We start from the raw sequence: 18,150 nt of genomic DNA, 5'->3' as shown, positions 1-18,150 counted from the left end.
TAAACGGAAATGTGCCGGAAAACCGGCCTGGGAAGGCCCCGGGACACGCCCAGGAACGCCCACCAAATACAGGCACCCAGGTACCGCCCGCCCGGACCGGGTGGAATCCTAGCGCAGGAACCTCAATGGCGTAGCTGGCGGACCGCAGGGGGCGGGGCGGTGCCGACGCGCACGAGCCTATTACGGCAGACGCTTCCACGTGACTAGAACTGACCAATAGGCAGGCGCGAGGATAGCGGCGGGGAGATTCAAACGTGTTTGAGGCGAGGAATCTGGATTCCATCTTTTCTCCCCAACTCCGCTTTCTGGCGGTGAGTTCTCCCTCGCGGGGACAGTGAGGAACGGCGGCAGCCCGTGTGTGGGCTCTTTAGCCGCGAGGGTCGGTGAGTGGTTAGGGCGAGGCGGAGAGGAGTCAGAGCCTGGTAGAAGACGTAGGGCGCGGCTAAACGAACTGAAGGGGGAGGGGAGGTCTCGCTGCTTCCGCCAGTCCAGAGAGTGGTGAGGGAGATTTTGTTGAGGACCCAGGAAACAAGAGGTGGGTGTGTACCACGCTGAAGAGCGGGACTAGCGGGCACCTGGGGAGAAACTGGGGGACATGAAGTCTCGCAAAAGACACGCCCTCTTGCCTGGTGTTTTAGAACAGGGAGAGGAGACAGTGACCCCGTTCTGACGGTTACGTTTTGAACCTGACTTCGAGTAGCGGTATCTAGGTGCCCGCTTCATCGCCCCTTTTCATTGTCAAACTCGAGGTCAGGGGCGGCTTTGATATCAGTTACCCTGGGCTAATGGGTTAATGTCTGCGAGTCACAAACCTGAGATTGACAGGAAGAATGACTGCAGACCCTTAGCAACATCACCACCGTGCAGATGAGCAAGTGCTCGGTGCTGTAAGAATACAGTAGGTTTTTGGTTTTAAAATGATTAAGATAGCAAATCGAAATTCTGCCAGACAGGCATAAGAACAAGCCTTCTGATATTCCATGTATCAATAAAAGGCAATAATGTGTATATTTTCCGCTTTGAAAGCACTTGCAATGCGGAGGCTTACATACAGTAGGTGAATAAAGGAATGGTTTTCAATATCAAAAAATTCTTTATGGCTATATGTCACTACCAGAATCCAAGCAAGCATTCCCTCACATTTAAAAAAAAAAAAAAATGAGTGAATTTGAATTTGCAGATGGCCCAGAGGAAATAAATCTGGAAAAAAAGTGAAAGGAAAGTGTGGGGAAAAAGTGGAAAGTTTGAAAGCAAGGAGAGACAGCAATTTCTGTGCTGTGCAATGGCTTCATTGAAATTCTGTTGGGAAGAAAAGGTGTATCGGACCTATTGGAAACCTTGCTGGACAAATTACAAGGATGTGCTGTTGTTGTAACAAACATAGTTTCACAAATGCTACTCATAATACCTGCTTTTAGATGGGTTTGCATAACTGAAGCTTTCGTGTTCTGGGTTCCAAAAAGCTAGTTGAAACACTTTTTTTTTTTTTTTTTCTTTAATGCTAGTAGAAAGGAATGATGACCAGTTCAGTTTTTTTGTTTGTGGTTTTTTTGGCCTTAGAAATGGAGGCTGAGGATTTAAATGGCAGAGAATTGACAATTGATTCAATAATGAACAAAGTGAGAGATATTAAAAATAAATTTAAAAATGAAGACCTTACTGATGAGCTAAGCTTGAATAAAGTCTCTGCTGATACTACAGGTGAGTTCCTTTTCTTTGAGTGCCTGCTAAGGTAAAGGAATGAAGTGGTAACCACTTGTATTTCATAAATGTAATTTTCTCCATAATTGTTGCTTGCTGATTAGACGACAAATACTTTATATTTTAACTCTTCTGTGTGAAAATGTTCCCACAATTTTCTGCTTTCTTAAAAACGGAAACTTATTATAGTGTGCTCTTAACTCTTCCGTTTTGTCAGCTGTTATTTCTGTTGATACGCCCACCATCAGTAGATATGCCGTTTTTTTCCATTCTTTTTTTGCTGCAAACTGAGAAAATGTTATGAATCTTAATGAAATTATGGTATAAACTTAAAGTCAAACACTCGATTTTTGATAGTGGAGAATCTTCTTACTACTTCCCTTTTAATTGTGTTCTCCTTTGTTTATTACTCTGTTCCAGCGACAGTAGCTTCCCTGCTATCTCTCCTACTATAGGCTAGACCAGCTTCTATCCCAATTCCTTTGTTTTTGCTCTCTGCCTTGAACACCACTCCTGAGATTTCTTCCTACTCTTAGTTTTTCCAGGTCTGTTCACAGGTACTCTTAGTGAGGCTTTTCCTAACTCCCTTATTTAAAATAGCAACCTGCTGATGTGAGCATGTGTATCCTTTCCCTGTATTATTTTTCTCCATTGCATTAATCACCTTGCATCTAATTTACTCATGAATTTGTTGTCTGTCTCCTCCACTAGAATGTGAGCTCCATGAAGCCATGATTTTTAATCTGTTTTGTTATATCTACAGGGCTTGGAGTGGTGCCTGGGATGTCATGGATACTTAAATTTTTATTGGATGATGAATGAGCAAAACTGCCCAAAGTTTGATACCCTAGCTTTATGAGCAGTTAGCTCGGAGCATAATTCTCTCTATATTTCAAATTACTGAGGTTGTTTGAGAAGTGACCTTTGGATAAATTTGTTGTATCTGTACTATTAAAGGAATGATAAATGAATGAGGGATTGACAATAAGTGGAAGAACCTGAAATCTAGTCATGATGATAGATCATATTCAACTGAAACAACCTAGAAAATGATCATTTTGGTGTTGAGCAAAATCTTAGTAGAATATTACTGTATTTTATTATGTGTACTTAAATACTGTTAAATCTTGCGCACCAAGATGGGTCCTTATTTAAAATTCTTAGCTCAGGACATCTGGGTGCCTCAGTTGGTTAAGTGTCTGTCTTGGGCTCAGGTCATGATCCCAGGGTCCTGGGATCAAGCCCCAAGCAGGGAGCCTGCTTCTCTCTCCTCTGTTGCTCCCCTGCTTGTGTTTTCTCTTATGCTTTCTCTTTCAAGTAAGTAAGTAAAAATCTTTAAAAAAATAAATAAATAAAATTCTTAGCTCACTCAAGACTGTAAATACTTATCATATATTGATAACTGGGATATAAGACATTATTGTAAGTATTGAGGGAAATCCAAAGATTAAAACCATGGTTTCTAGGTGACAAAATTCATATAATCACTACACTTCATTGTAAAATATGTTTGGCATCAAATAAATACTAACACAGGGGCGCCTGGGTGGCTCAGTGGGTTAAAGCCTCTGCCTTCGGCTCAGGTCATGATCCCAGGGTCCTGGGATGGAGCCCCGCATCATCGGGGCTCCCTGCTTTCCTTCCTCTCTCTGCCTGCCTCTCTGCCTGCTTGTGATCTCTGTCTGTCAAATTAATTAATTAATTAAAAAAAATACTAACACAATAAAGGCACAATTTTAAGTTCTGAGTAGAGGGAGAATAGAGTACTCTTAGGCCTGAGGAATTCATTTGCAAACTTTTTTTTAAATTTTATTTAAATTTCATTAATTAACATATAATGTATAATTAGTTTCAGAGGTAGAGGTCAGTGATGCATCAGTCTTCTGTAATACCCAGTGCTCATTACTTCACGTGCCCTCCTTAATGTCCATCACCCAGTTACCCCATCTCCCCAGCCTCCAGCAACTCTCAGTTTGTTTCCTATGATTAAGCGTCTCTTACAGTTTGTCTCTTCTGATTCTTTTTGTTTTATTTTTTCTGCTCTTCCCCTATGATCCTGTATTCTTCCTTAAATTCCACATATGGGTGAGATTGTCTTTGTCTGATTGACTTATTTTGCTTAGCATTAATACCCTCTAGTTTCATCTACATTGTTGCAAATGGCAAGATTTCATTTTTTGATGGTTGAGTAATATTCCATTGTATGTATATCTATACCACATCTTCTTTATCCATTCGTGTGTTGATGGACATCTAGGTTCTTTCCATAGTTTGGCTATTGTGGACATTGCTGCTATAAACATTGGGGTGCAGGTGCCCCTTTGGATCACATTTTTATCTTTGGGGTAAATACCCAGTAGTGCAATTGCTGGGTCATAGGGTAGCTCTATTTTCAATTGTTTGAGAAACCTCCGCACTGTTTTCCAGAGTGGCTGCTCCAGCTTGCGTTCCCACCAACTGTGTAAGAGAGTTTCCTTTTCTCTGCATCCTCGCCAACATATGTTGTTTCCTGACTTGTGCATTTTAGCCATTCTGACAGGTGTGGGGTGGTGTCTTATCATGGTTTTGATTTGTATTTCCTTGATGCCGAGGCGTGGGACATTTTTTCTTGGGTCTGTCGGCCATTTGTATGTCTTCTTTGAAGACATGTCTGTGTCATCTGTGCATTTCTTGATTGGATTATTTGTTCTTTGGGTTTTGAGTTTGATAAATTCTTTATAGATTTTGGAGACTAGCCCTTTCTCTGGTAAGACATTTGCAAATACCTTCTCCCAGTCTGCCCATTGTCTTTTGGTTTTGTTGACTGCATCCTTTGCTATGCAAAAGCTTTTTATCTTCTTGAAGTTCCTGTAGTTCCTTTTTGCCTTTGTTTCCCTTGGCTTTGGAGACCAGTCTAGCAAGAAGTTGCCATGGCCTAGGGCACAGAGGTTGATGCCTGTGTTTTCTAGGATTTTGATGGGATTTCTTTCTCACATTTAGGTCTCTCATCCACTTTTGGGTCTTTTTTTTGAGTCTATTTTTATGTATGGTGTAAGAAACCATTCATTCTTTTGCATGTCCAATTTTCCCAACACTATTTGTTGAAGAGAATTTTTTCCTGGGTTCTCTTTTCTGTTCCATTGATCTCTGTGTCTGTTTTTGTGCCAGTACCATACGGTCTTGATGATTACAACTTTGTGAAAGAGCTTGACGTCCAGAATTGTGATGCCACCAGCTTTGGTTTTCTTTTTTAACATTCCTTTGGCTATTCAGTCTTTTCTGGTTCCAACACAGAGTGGTTTTTTTAGACCTCTTGCAGGCAAATTTGTTAGGAGCTCAATGGAAGGAAGGTAAAAAAAAAAAAAGGAAAATGAAATTAATATCAGGCCAGATTAAATTGAAAATAAAGCAAAGTAATGAGTATGTTATGTTTTAGTAAAAAGCAGAAACACTAATTTTGTTTGTAAAAGCAAAGATTTTGCCCTTATGGAAGGCAACTGAAACTTATAGAAGGAAGGATCGTTTCTTTGGGAAATCTGAATTTAATAATGTTTAGTAATGACTAAAATATCCTGAACAAGAGACTGACATTAATTCAGTTTGTCTTTTTAAAACAATTGACATGGGGCACCTGGGTGGCTCAGTGGGTTAAGCCTCTGCCTTCAGCTCAGGTCATGATCCTGGGGTTCTGGGATTGAGCCCCCCACATCGGGCTCTCTGCTTGTCAGGGAGCCTGCTTTTCTCTCTTTCTGCCTGCCTCTCTGTCTACTTGTGCTCTTTGATTTATCTCTCTCTCTGTCAAATAAATAAAAGTCTTTTAAAAAAAAATTGACAGTAAAGAAAGTAAAAAAAAAAAATTACAACGAAAATAATGGAGAAAGATGGGTAACTTGGAGAAGAAAATAACCATACCAGTTACTTAACTTTTATAAATTGGTTTTAATTTTAAAATTTTAATTGGGTTTAATTGGGGTAAAGGTAAGTTTGAGGTATATGGAGATAATGTTGGATGGATGAGGTTGTAAGGAAGATTATGTTAGGAATGGGGCAATAAGTTTTTAAAATTTTTAATGAATAAGTCACTGATGAAGAATTTTCTAACCAAGTTGTTACAGGTGGTGGTAGGAGAGGCTTAGGTTTTCTTTGGATAGTTAGGGGGCTGAAATAGAATTATGTTGCTAGACCATAAAAATTTCTTGGACTACATACGGTCTTTTAAAATATACTTATAAAAAAGCTTATTTCCAAAGTTTCTCTTTCCTTCAAAACATGTAACTTTAGTAGTAAAATAAACTCTTATAAAGACATACATGCAGTAAATAAGTTGCTTATATTTATATGAATTGTTAAAGTTTTAAAGTGTTTTAAGGAGCTTATTACATTAATACTGAGAATGTAAATTATTAACTCATTTGAAAGGAAAGTGCAGGGAGCCTGCTTACCCCTACTCTCTCTGCCTGCCTCTCTGCCTACTTGTGATCTCTGTCTGTCAAATAAATAAATAAAATCTTTAAAAAAAAAAAAGAAAGAAAAAAGGAAAGTGCAATTTGGCATTTGTTGTGGTATATTTTGTTCCTTTTACTCAGATAACTCGGGAACTGTTAACCAAATTATGATGATGGCCAACAACCCAGAGGACTGGTTGAATTTGTTGCTGAAACTAGAGAAAAACAGTGTCCCCCTAAATGATGCTCTTTTAAATAAATTGATTGGTCGTTACAGTCAGGCAATTGAAGCACTTCCTCCAGATAAATATGGCCAAAATGAGAGTTTTGCTCAAATTCAAGTGAGATTTGCTGAATTAAAAGCGTAAGTATTCACTTTTTAAACTACATTTAACTAACTAAATTACATAGCACGTAACTACATTATTAAAGAAATATGTCAGGATCAATTGTAAGAAAATTAATATTTTTTAACCAAATGCTTTTGTTTGTAATTAACAAGTGAGTATTGTAAACTATTTACTATGTACATATTCCCACAAAAGTTAAATATTCTGGTCTCTGCCTAAAAAGATTATAAAAACTAACTTATTAGTATTTAATTTTACATACAGAAAAAAACAATATCCCATGTCCTTGGAAAATTGAATGAGGAGTATCAAACTTAAGTAGCTCTATCCCTTTTCTTAATATTTGACTCTAAAATCTTTATTATAGTGTTCAGGAGCCAGATGATGCCCGAGACTACTTTCAGATGGCCAAAGCAAACTGCAAGAAATTTGCTTTTGTGCATATATCTTTTGCACAATTTGAACTATCACAAGGTAATTTGAAAATGTCAAGTCCAAATTTTAAGTAATAGATAACTTCCTGCTGTAACTCACATTGTAATGTTAAATCATACATATGAAGTGGGAAATTTGAGACAAAAGGCATTGAAGTTGGTCAGATGAGAATATGGGGAAAGAATGCCACCAAAGTGTAAATGCAGAGAATATTTGTTACACTAGCTTTTCTACTTGTAAGGTATAATCCAGGGAAATAAGTATGAACATCGTATTTGTGCAATTAATTAGATTCAGGAAATGTCCAAAAGAAAGTGACTTTTTCACTGAATAATTGTGTGATAAAAGGATATCAGATATTTAAGTTAGCACTTAGATAAACTTTCCTTATGCTATGGTTTCATACTACCAAAATATATAGCAAAATAAAACTGTAGCATTAATTGGTACTTTCCCTTTTTAATTAAAAAGAAAAACAAACTGCTGTAGAAGCTTTTATTTCTTGTTCATTTGATTCTTGCATAGTCTTGGACTTATGGATAGAACCATGGCAATCTCTTCTTCAGACATTTTTAGCCTACCTATTCTTTTGTCTTTTCTTTTTCTCATTTTCTGGGGCTTTTGGATCCAGGCTCAGCCAGCCCTCTAGCCACATATTCCTAATTTTCCCTCTGCTCCAACCCTGATCCCATTTACTACCGGTAATACACACATCACTATTAGTTAATGTGTTTCTGGCTCAGCCAGAATCCCCATCATGGTGCTCAAAGCAGGGCTCAGTTACTGGAGTGTATTTCCTAGGATTGAGGTTAGAGAAAAGCCTTATAAAAACTCAGGAAATAAAACAAAACAAAACAAAAACTCAGGAAATCGTTTGAAACCCTGAACTTTTACTTACTTAACTGAGTCCTAGTTATCTGAATTATCTCTAATCCATCCTGTGTATTGTCAGGTGACTTTTAAAAAACAATCATTCCCTTTTTGCCTAGGAAAATTGATTAATTCTTGCTTATTAGAGTAAGTTTGGCCAGACCTTTAATACTGTCTTTCTTTTCTTCATTTTACTTAAAACATTTGTTGAAGTATTATGGCCTATCAACAGCAACTATAAATTTTATATCTTTAGATACATAAATATTGAAAATCTCAGCCTATCTGTAAAAAGGAAACTTTATCATTGCAATGTAGTAGTGGCCTCATGGTCAAAATGATTATTTTGAACAAGGTTATGAATAGGCTTTCAGGAAATAAGCACATCTCTGAAATCCTATGTGTAGTTTGGTGTGTATGTATATTTTTGTAGTGTTGGAGGACATTCCATCAAACTCTCAAAGGGGTCTATGACCTTATTAAGCTCCCTAATTACTAGTTCTTATCTAGCCTGCCTTTCTTCTTTTGCTGCCCTAAAATGTTCAAATCCTGAAATACCACAACTCTGAATAAATGTATACTTAGCCACTATCAGATATATTTATAGTCTTAAAATTTGTAAACTCTCAGAAACTACAGGCCATCTCTTAATCATTTTTATATCCAAAGTGCCAGGTGTGTAGCATAGCTGAGTGGCTCTCGTAAGTTCTGATAACACATTCCATATGATCCATGATGTATACATTTGATATTTATAAATCAAATTCTAGACAAAATATATTGAGTAAGTTTGCAATTGAAAGGAAATTTGTTGATTTGTTTGTAGTCAGATAATTATAGTAGTCTCAATTATTTTGCATTTTGGGGTTGGTATACCTAAGTCTGGTAGCTTAAAGACTAATCTTTGCTATTTTTAAAATGTGAATCCTTTTGATAGAGGATTCCCTTTAGCAAAAGATGTCGACCTTAATAACTAAAGGTTGTGATGAATCATAATTATTATACTCTACTGGAATAGATTGGTGTTCTTGGGACTATAGTAATATCTATGACTTAGACTTTAAAAACTTTTAAGAGTTTTCCCTTTTACTAAGTTTCTTAAGTTTCTGTTTTATTTGGTTTTTGCTGCCCCACTTTATACTGCTTTGTTATATTTCTTTACTTTTGAAAGTGGAAAATGATGGTAAAGCTAATGCATAATTATGTTAATTACATATTCTATAAGTAAACTATTTGACAGGAATTATTATCAAAAGAGAAATTGCTATTATTTGCTTATGAAATAAGGTACATGAATCTTGGGATAAATATTTTTGCTTAGGCCTTTTAAATTTTTCCATAGGTCCTGATGAATAAGTACTTGAGGAATAAAGATTGCTGCATTAAAATGACAATTATTTTTTACTTTGTTAGGTAATTTCAAAAAAAGTAAACAACTTCTTCATAAAGCTGTAGAATGTGGAGCAGTACCACTGGAAATGCTGGAAATTGCCATTCGAAATTTAAACCTTCAAAAGAAGCAGCTGCTTTCAGAGGAGGAAAAGAAGAGTTTATTAAGTAAATGTGTTAATGTGTGCTATTACTTTTCTGTGTCAGATTGTCTGCAAAAAGAATACAGGATAGTGTTTTATTTATTTATTTTTAAAGATTTTTTATTTACTTGAGAAAAAGTGCATATACAGGTGGGGTGGGGAAGAGGAGGAACAGAGGGAGAGGGAGAAACAGACTCCTGAGGGAGCAGGGAGCCTAATGCAGGGCTCCTCCCCAGAACCCCAGGATCATGACTTGAGCTGAGGGCAGATGCTTCACCGACTGAGCCACCCAGGTGTCCCCAGGATAATATGTTTTTAAAAATGCCATCTACGTATTTGGTATTTTTAAACCACTGAGCCACCCAGGCGCCCCTGTATTTGGTATTTTTGAATGATCAAAATCTAAGATTAAATTTTAGATGTAAAGGAGGTAGGACTTTTAGAAGTAACAAAATATTAACCCTTTTGGAATTTTTTTCCCCCTAATCAAACTCATTAGTAATACATTAAAAACCATTCAATCTAAGCAAGAGAATGACTATTTTTAGAAATAGGGAATGTGCCTTTATTCTGGGAAACAGGTATGTCATTAAGAATCAGTTGCAAAGTGGAGTGCCTGGGTGGCTCAGATGGTTGAGCGTCTGCCTTTGATTTTGGGTCATGATCCCGGGGTCCTGGGATTGGGCCTTGCGTCGGGCTCCCTCCTGGGGTTGGGGAGGGCGGTTCTGCTTCTCCCTCTCCCTCTCCCGATGCTTGTGTTCCCTCTTTCACTGTGTCTCTCTCTGTCATATAAATAAATAAAATCTTTAAAAAAAAAAAAAAAGAATCAGTTGCAAAATATAGAGAATTATCTTCATAACATCTTCATGTGTGCATATCTTACTTGAGGACAGATGTTTACCATGAATTGTCCTTTTAAATATTCTTATTTGTGAGATTACTTTTTTTGTGTATTCCTTATCTCTTTATGAATTTAATTACAATTTAACATTTTTTACAGCATCTACAGTATTGACTGCTCAAGAATCATTCCCCAGTTCACTTGGACATTTACAGAATAGGAACGTCAGTTGTGATTCCAGAGGACAGCCTACAAAAGCCAGGTTTTTGTATGGGTAAGGAAACTGAATCTGTTCTTTAAATATTCACCATATATTTATGTTATTTATATACCTGTATATGTATTTTAATGTTACAGTGGTAACATTAGCAATTAATAGAAATACCTATATTAATATTATTCTTTTAAATAATTGGGGTATTTTCTTTCTGTATAGAGAGAACCTGCCCCCTCAAGATGCAGAGATAGGTCATCGAAATCCCTTGAAACAAACAAACAAAGTTAAAAGGGTAAGTTAATTTTTAATTTGCCTTAAGTAGTAAGGTATATGTTTTTTTTCCTACTTGGTTACTTAATCTTTCAAAACATTTTTAGTCATGCCCATTTGGAAGAGTCCCAGTTAACCTTCTAAGTAGCCCAGATTATGGAAAGACCGATGGCTCAGTTGTACCAAGTTTTACAAAAAGGTATGTTTGAATTTTAATATTGTAGTTTGTTTTCAATACTTAAAAGATTGATGACTGAATGGGTGCAAAGTCTTTCATTGCCTAATAGTAATTATGATTTAATTTTTATTTAATATTAAAGGTTACCAAGTCTCTAAATGCTACTAGGGACAAAGGAATGACTTTATTTTGCTTTTTCACTCATTAAAAATTAAAAGAATGGGAGTTCCTGGCTGACTCAGTTGGTGGAGAATGTGACTCTTGATCTTAGGGTCATATGAGCCCCATGTTGGGTACAGAGATTACTTTAAAATAAAATCTAAGAAAAAAAATTAAATGATTAACAAATTAGGAAACACAGAAGAAAAAATATTAAGTCAATATTAAGCTTAAAAGTTTATGCAGATGTCCCTTGGGTAAAAATTCCTGATGATTGGACATTTGCTTATGGATAGCCTCTCTGGTAAGAATCTCTTCTTCATGTGTATGAAAGTCTTAGCAAGGGCGAGAACAATTTCTTTGCTAGCTAGTTCAAGGAGAAGGGCTGCTATCAGTGGGAAAGATGACAGATTCACTCATTTGTTTCAGAGCCCAGGGTATTAAGAGGTGAAGAAGGATGGGTAATGATGAAATATTGTTCATTCCCTTCCATGTGTTCTCCTTCCTTCAAATTGAGTGTTTATCTCCTAAAAAGAAGTGGGAATCTAGTAACCCAACTTAGCTAAGGAAACTTTTCTGGTCTGTTCTTGACTCTAATCATTCTTGATTTCTTATTTCTGCTAGAAAAGTCTCCTTGGATTCCAAAGAACCATTCTGCAAATAAACTTCAGAAGAACAACTTTTATTTTTAGTTGGCATCCTCTTTAATTAAAATCCTGTCATGCTTAGGGCTTGACTAAAGATAAATATTAAGAGAGCATTTTGGTTGTCTAAAATCTTAGGTGATGACTTTTGTCGTCTCTGTTTCAAACAGCTAGCTGAAGAATAAAGGAGAATTTCTCTCACTATAGAAAAATAAGAACAAAAACAAACCAGTCATTTTCTTGGTGTTTGTTATGTTAGATAAAGGCTAGGCACTGTGGAAGCCTGTGGGAAGGCTTATACTCGAGTCCTTTGGCTATTTGCAATGTGAGTGTAGTTTGACCTACATACTGCTATCCTATTCTCCTTTACCACAGTCATACTTAGCTATAACTGTTACTTAACATATAAGGATGTACTACTTACCTTTATCCCTGTGTCGTTACCCAGCACCTAATTTCATTATATTTGTATTATAATTATACTATTAAAAAAAATTTTTTTTTTCAAGAGATCTTTCCATTTAGGAAGTGTACATATTGTTAAAAAGTCAACTTCAAAATTGAAAAATAAAACAACACTGGAAAGATTAATTTCGTGTTAAGTATTAAAACTGTTTTGTTGTGTGTAGTAGACAGACCTCTGGATCAGAACGCCGAGATGTGATTGTGCCTGGATCTAAATCAAGTGGAAATGATTCCAGTGAATTGAGAAACTTAAAGGTATTTTCATTTTAAGATCTTCACATGGAGCAAGGGTTACTGATCCAGGATCCATGGAGTTTTTCTGGGGAAAGGGTCCAACAGTGTTCCTGCAGGCCCAAGAGATATAGGACTACTAATGGGAAATGATACAGAAGTCCTAAACTGTTCTTCCAAAACTGAGGTGGTAGCAAAATGATCAGTGATCCCCTGGGGTAACTTTGAAGTAACAGTTATTATGTGTATGTTTAAGCAGGTTAGTTGGCCTGGTTTGGGAAGAGCTGGGGGAATCATTCCCCCCAACTTTTGTTTCTTGGTGTCTTTAATCATATAATCTGACAAGGCATCTCATACAGCAATGAGAATAAATGTGGTGTATCTTTGTATCTTCAAAGATACAACTTGAGTCTCTGGTGCACTGATTTTTAGGGGTTATACTATTCTTACTTTACTTGACCTCAGTGTAGGTCTTTTCAATTTGTATTTTTGTGATTCCTCTATTTCATGATCTATGCTTATTTTACCTAAGTTTACTTTTTGGATTTAGAGTCTTGGACTTATACAAATCTTAATTTTCATTAACATTTTTGGGATAAATTACAATCATAGTAACAAAATAACGAGGTGTGTTTTATGTTAGATTCAAAATTTCAATCTCTCTTTTTAAGTGAGAGTATTTTAGCAATTGATTATGTCCATTGAAAACACATTACCCAGATTATGGTTATGGCCATTCCTGATGCTCTAGTCAATAATGAAAGAAATTAATCTTTTCTCAGTGTGTGAGTCTACATCTGATGATAGTAGATAATTTAGTTAGCAACCTTTTCACATAGATGAGACTTCAGTATTTTGAAACTAAGGCAAATTAGTGGTATTGTTGTTTATGAGACTTTATTTTTTTGATATCTTATTCTTTTCATGTAGTCTATTCAAAATATCCATTCCAAGGAAACTCTGATGTCAGATGAGAAGAGTTCTGAACTTATTACTGATTCAGTAACCCTGAAGAATAAAACTGAATCAAGTCTTCTAACAAAATTAGGAGGTAAGAAACAAACTAAGCTTCCTTGAGAATACCACTTTAGGGGCACCTGGCTGGCTCAGTCAGTTAAGTGTCTATCTTCAGCTCAGGTCATGATCCCAGGGTCCTGGGATCGAGTCCTGCACCGAGCTTCCTGGTCTTCAAGGAGCCTGCTTAAAAGAATTGCATTGTAAGACTATATCTAAATCCCTTTATCTTGATGCCAGTTGAGTTATATAGAATGTATGAAAAAGTATTAAATTCTGTAGCAACATAAGTTTATTTGCCTAAAAGGTGCATAGAAAGAAGAATGGAGGGAAAGTACAATCGGGCTGAGTTAGTTTTCTCAGCTGGCTTGACAAATACTTTCTGGAAAAAACAGAGAAGCTGTATTATCTATAGGACAGTTCTCTCTTTTTTATCAAACATTTGATTTTCCGCTATGTGAGTACTATGATAAATGTTCTAAGGGTATATAAATGAATTAGACAGGGTCCCAAGGAGATTGCCATCTAGCATGGGAGAGAGACTGATAAATATAATGCTGTGTAGAGTTTAGAGAGTGTCATGAGAACCACATAAATAAATATTATGAGAATTCAGAAGAGGGAAAAACCTGGAGGACCAATTGGTTTAGGATTGATAAGAAAATATTTTGTGGAGGAAAAGAAAGATGAAGAAGTCTTTGGGCTTAAATAGGAAGAAAGAGCAGTTATAGAATATTTCAGATGGAAGGAATAGCAAAAGCAAAAGAATAAAATATTTTAAGAATCAAAAACAGGGGACGCCTGGGTGGCTCAGTTGGTTAAGCAGCTGCCTTCGGCTCAGGTCATGATCCCAGCGTCCTGGGATCGAGTCCCACATCGGGCTCTTTGCTCAGCAGGGAGCCTGCTTCTCCCTCTGCCTCTGCCTGCCTCTCTGTCTGCCTGTGCTCGCTCTCTCCCTCTCTCTCTCTGACAAATAAATAAATAAAATCTAAAAAAAAAAAAAAAGAAGAATCAAAAACAGTCTAGTTGTGTGAAAAACTGTAACACATCATATAGAAGTGGGAGATAAGACTAGGTAGACTGAACACCAGGCTTAAAGTGGTTTTTTTGTTTTTGTTTTTTTTAGATATCAGAGTACTGATAAAGATTTTTGAACAAGATCACAAATTGGATGATTCTTGTCCAAACAAAAGCTGACAGATTGACTGAATGTTTTTAACTGGACTGAGGAGGAAAACTGGGACAAATTAGGCTTGCTGAGACTCTTTGGTTTCCAGACTGAGACTTTCCTGGTGTTAGCCCTGGAAATTTCATAAATCAGATTAACCCTCAGTCCCTAACAAGCTGGGACTATTAATTAATCACCCTAGAATAGTCTCTTTTGCCATTATTTTGACTCAGAAGAGATTCCTATTTCTAATATTTGGAAGAAATTTTCATGACATCTATTATAAACTAGTATTACTGAAAAATCATTTTTCCCAAATATGCTTAATAGTACCAATCAGACACCTAATTTTAATGTTTTTCAATAAAAGCTTGTTGAGTAGGGGCGCCTGGGTGGCTCAGTGGGTTCAGCTGCTGCCTTCGGCTCAGGTTATGATCTCAGGGTCCTGGGATCCAGCCCCGCATTGGGATCTCTGCTCAGCAGGGAGCCTGCTTCCTCTCTCTCTGCCTGCCTCTCTGCCTGCTTGTCATCTCTCTCTGTCAAATAAATAAATAAAATCTTAAAAAAAAAAAAAAAAAAAAAGCTTGTTGAGTACCTACCTACACAGTGCCAGTAGTACTTATTATATAGTAAAACTTATAGTCACAAAATTGTGAACCCAGTGAAATAGCATTTCATTCCTATATATTTCTTATGAGTGTATTCAAAGAGTGGGATTGTAGGATCACAGGATGTGCATACGTTCCACCTGTGGCAGATAGTGCCAAACCATATTCTAGAATGGTTGTGCCTTTGACCAGCAGCTATTTTACTCTAACTCCATATTAGTCCCAATTGTTTTATTATTCGTTTTTAATTTTAGACATTTGTATGCCGCTAGGTGGTAGCTTATTGTGGTTTTAATTTGTACTTCTCTGATGGCTTACGATGTTGAACATCTTTTTCTATGTTTATTGGCCATTTGGATATCCTCTTGTGAAGTTCTTGTTTGAATCTCTTGCCAATCTTTCTTTTGGGTTTTTCTTTCTTTTTCTCATTGATTTCTAAGAGATATTTATATCATCTAGATACATATCCTTTGTTGGATGGATGTGTTACAAGTAACTTCTCCCATTATGTAGTGAAGACTTTTTAAGAAAAGGAATTCTTAAATATCGTGCATTTTAATTTATCAATCTTTTCTTATGTGGTGTTTCCTGTCTTTAAACAAATTTGTTTCTACTCTAAGATCGTAGTAATATTTCCATATATTTTATGAATTATCGTTTTTCATCATTTAAATTCATATATTTATCATTTAAATATCATATATTTATCATTTTTCTTTTCACATATTTCTATTTATATAGAAATTTTATGTTCTACCTGAACTTAATATTTGTGTATGTGTAAGAGGAGTATAAGGATTCTGTTGTATTTTTTCCCATGTGAATATCCTGCCAGTCCAGCATCCTTTATTGAAAAGACCCTCTTTTCCCTCAGAGATTTATATATTAGGTGATCCTGTGTGTGATATCTGGCTTTGGAGTCTTCTTTGTTTCATAGTTCTTTTTATCTATTTTTGTGCCAGTGTTATCTTAATTACTGCAATAAGTATATCTGTCAGTTGTAAATTCTTCCAACTTCATTCATCTTTGAGGCTGTATCAACTATTTAGGCCTTTTAGATTTCTGTATAATAATGTTAGAATCTAACAGATGCCATTTTGTAAAAAAGGGGATTTTGATGAAGACCCTAACAGGACAGGTTGACATCTTAACAGATAAGTTTTCTCATCTACTAACATGACATATTCCTTCATTCATTCAAGTAGTATTTAAAATATCATCGAGAATCATTTTCTGCATAGAGATTTTTCTTATCTTTTGCTAGAGTTATTGTTAGATAGCTGACATTTTTTTGATGCTGTGTTGATGGATAAGATCTTTTTAAAAATTTTTTATCCTCTACTTCATTGTTGCTGTTATATAAAAATGTAACTGGTTTTAGTTATTGATTTTAGATACAGTGATGTTTGCTAAATTTACAGAATAATTCTAATATTTTTCTATGGATCCTTTCATGCTGTTTGAAAATAATATAACATTTTTTCCTTCTAATTCTTTTAACATATTTTGTGTGTGTGTGTGTGCTGTATTGCACTTAACACCATAACAATGAATAGGAAGGATGTTAGGTGGCTATCTTAACTCATTTCTTATTTTAGAGGGCAGCTTTCAATATTTGACTTTCATGATAATTGCTGTAGATTTTTGTACTTTATCAAATATCAAAACAGAGTGAATTTTGCTTTTTACTTAGATTATCATTAGTTTTTTGTGACTGAGTGTTGAATTTTATCAAATACTTTTTCTGCATTTGAGTTGATCATGTATTTTTCTTCTTAGTCCTGTTATTATGGCAAATTAAATTGATTTTAAGTGTTATGCAAACTTTACATTTAGGAATAAACATAACTTGGTCATAATTCATTATCCCTTTTGTATATCTGTTGCAAATATTTATTTAGAATTTTTGCATTTATTATCATGGTAGGAATGAATATTGATAATCATAGAATAGTAAATATATTGTTGAGGCTCTATTGTTTGAAGACCATTAAGAAAATAAGATAGCAGGCTAGTTTAAGGTAATTTTTTTTTATTAAGTTTTTTTGTGTTTTTTTTTTTTCCGACAGAGATAGAGAGAGACCGCGAGAAAGGGAACACAAGCACAGGGAATGGGAGAGGGAGAAGGGAGCCCTATGTGGGGCTCGATCCCAGGACCCTGGGATCATGACCTGAGCCAAAGGCAAGCACTTAACGACTGAGCCACCCAGGCACCCCTAAAATTAAAAAAAACAAAAACAAAAAAAACAACTAGAGGTCTTAAAAGTAGTGGGTTAGCTTCTCTTATTAGTGAGACCTTATGATGTATATGTGTTTTTAAATTTTTACTTATTTATTTGGTGTTTTCTGGTGAAGACCAGAAGTATTTAAATTCAGAATCGTTTCTGTTAAAGCTCTAGATAGCAGCTTAGGAAGATGGTTGTGTAGCACTTAATAAAATTGATTTACTAAAGGCAAATTGTCAGCAGCTAGTTTTAAGTTTTTAGTTTCTCTCCTTGTTATTAAGAGCTAAGTGCTAATACAGTTTGTAACATGTTCTTTTGTAGCTCAGATTTAATCTTGTTATTATCAGAAACCCTTTCCTTTTTTGATAATAACCGCAAATGCAATTTCAGAAACTAAGGAACATCATGAACCAAAGGTTCCAGAAAGTAACCAAAAACAGTGGCAGTCTATGAGAAAGCCAGAATGTGTAAACCACAATGCTGCCGCATCTTCAAATCAGTGGCAGATTCAGGAGATAGCCCGAAAAGTTGATACAGAGGTAACTTTCTTTTCCTCTCAAGTGTAGCATTACTGTTATTTATAATGTGGATGATCATGTGAAATGTTTTCTTATTTTATTAAATCCTTATGTACCATAGTTAGTGGAATAATTTACTTAGAGGATTTTCTTATTATTATTCACAAAACGATGATTTACAGTCACAGATGCAGTAAAAGTGTATAGCAAGCTAAAGTCTTCTTTTCAGTGGTGTTTCTAGATTTCTGGTAAACTGGTGCAAAGGGTCAGCAAACTACAGCCTATGGGTCAAGTCTGGTT

General features: G+C 35.8%; 1 protein-coding gene across 7 annotated transcripts in view; it reads left to right on the top strand.

Annotated features, from left to right (window-relative positions):
* The first annotated feature begins 247 nt into the window (after nucleotides 1–247).
* The window catches only part of TTK (TTK protein kinase), a 43,111-nt gene continuing 25,208 nt past the window's right edge, over nucleotides 248–18,150 (top strand). For 2 of the 7 annotated variants that reach the window (XM_044246770.1, XM_044246751.1), the window contains exons 1-11: nucleotides 397–535; nucleotides 1,561–1,701; nucleotides 6,267–6,489; nucleotides 6,843–6,949; nucleotides 9,194–9,337; nucleotides 10,313–10,427; nucleotides 10,590–10,662; nucleotides 10,748–10,839; nucleotides 12,254–12,341; nucleotides 13,248–13,368; nucleotides 17,723–17,871. In XM_044246770.1, the coding sequence (XP_044102705.1) occupies nucleotides 1,563–1,701; nucleotides 6,267–6,489; nucleotides 6,843–6,949; nucleotides 9,194–9,337; nucleotides 10,313–10,427; nucleotides 10,590–10,662; nucleotides 10,748–10,839; nucleotides 12,254–12,341; nucleotides 13,248–13,368; nucleotides 17,723–17,871 (1,251 nt within the window). In that variant the 5' untranslated portion in view covers nucleotides 397–535; nucleotides 1,561–1,562. The other 5 variants (XM_044246761.1, XM_044246726.1, XM_044246736.1 and 2 more) reach the window with 4 other exon arrangements.

Source organism: Neovison vison, chromosome 1 (genome assembly GCF_020171115.1).
Source record: "Neovison vison isolate M4711 chromosome 1, ASM_NN_V1, whole genome shotgun sequence".
NCBI lineage: Eukaryota > Metazoa > Chordata > Mammalia > Carnivora > Mustelidae > Neogale > Neogale vison.
Note: the sequence above shows the minus strand (reverse complement) of the source record. Positions and strands in the feature narration are given on the sequence as shown.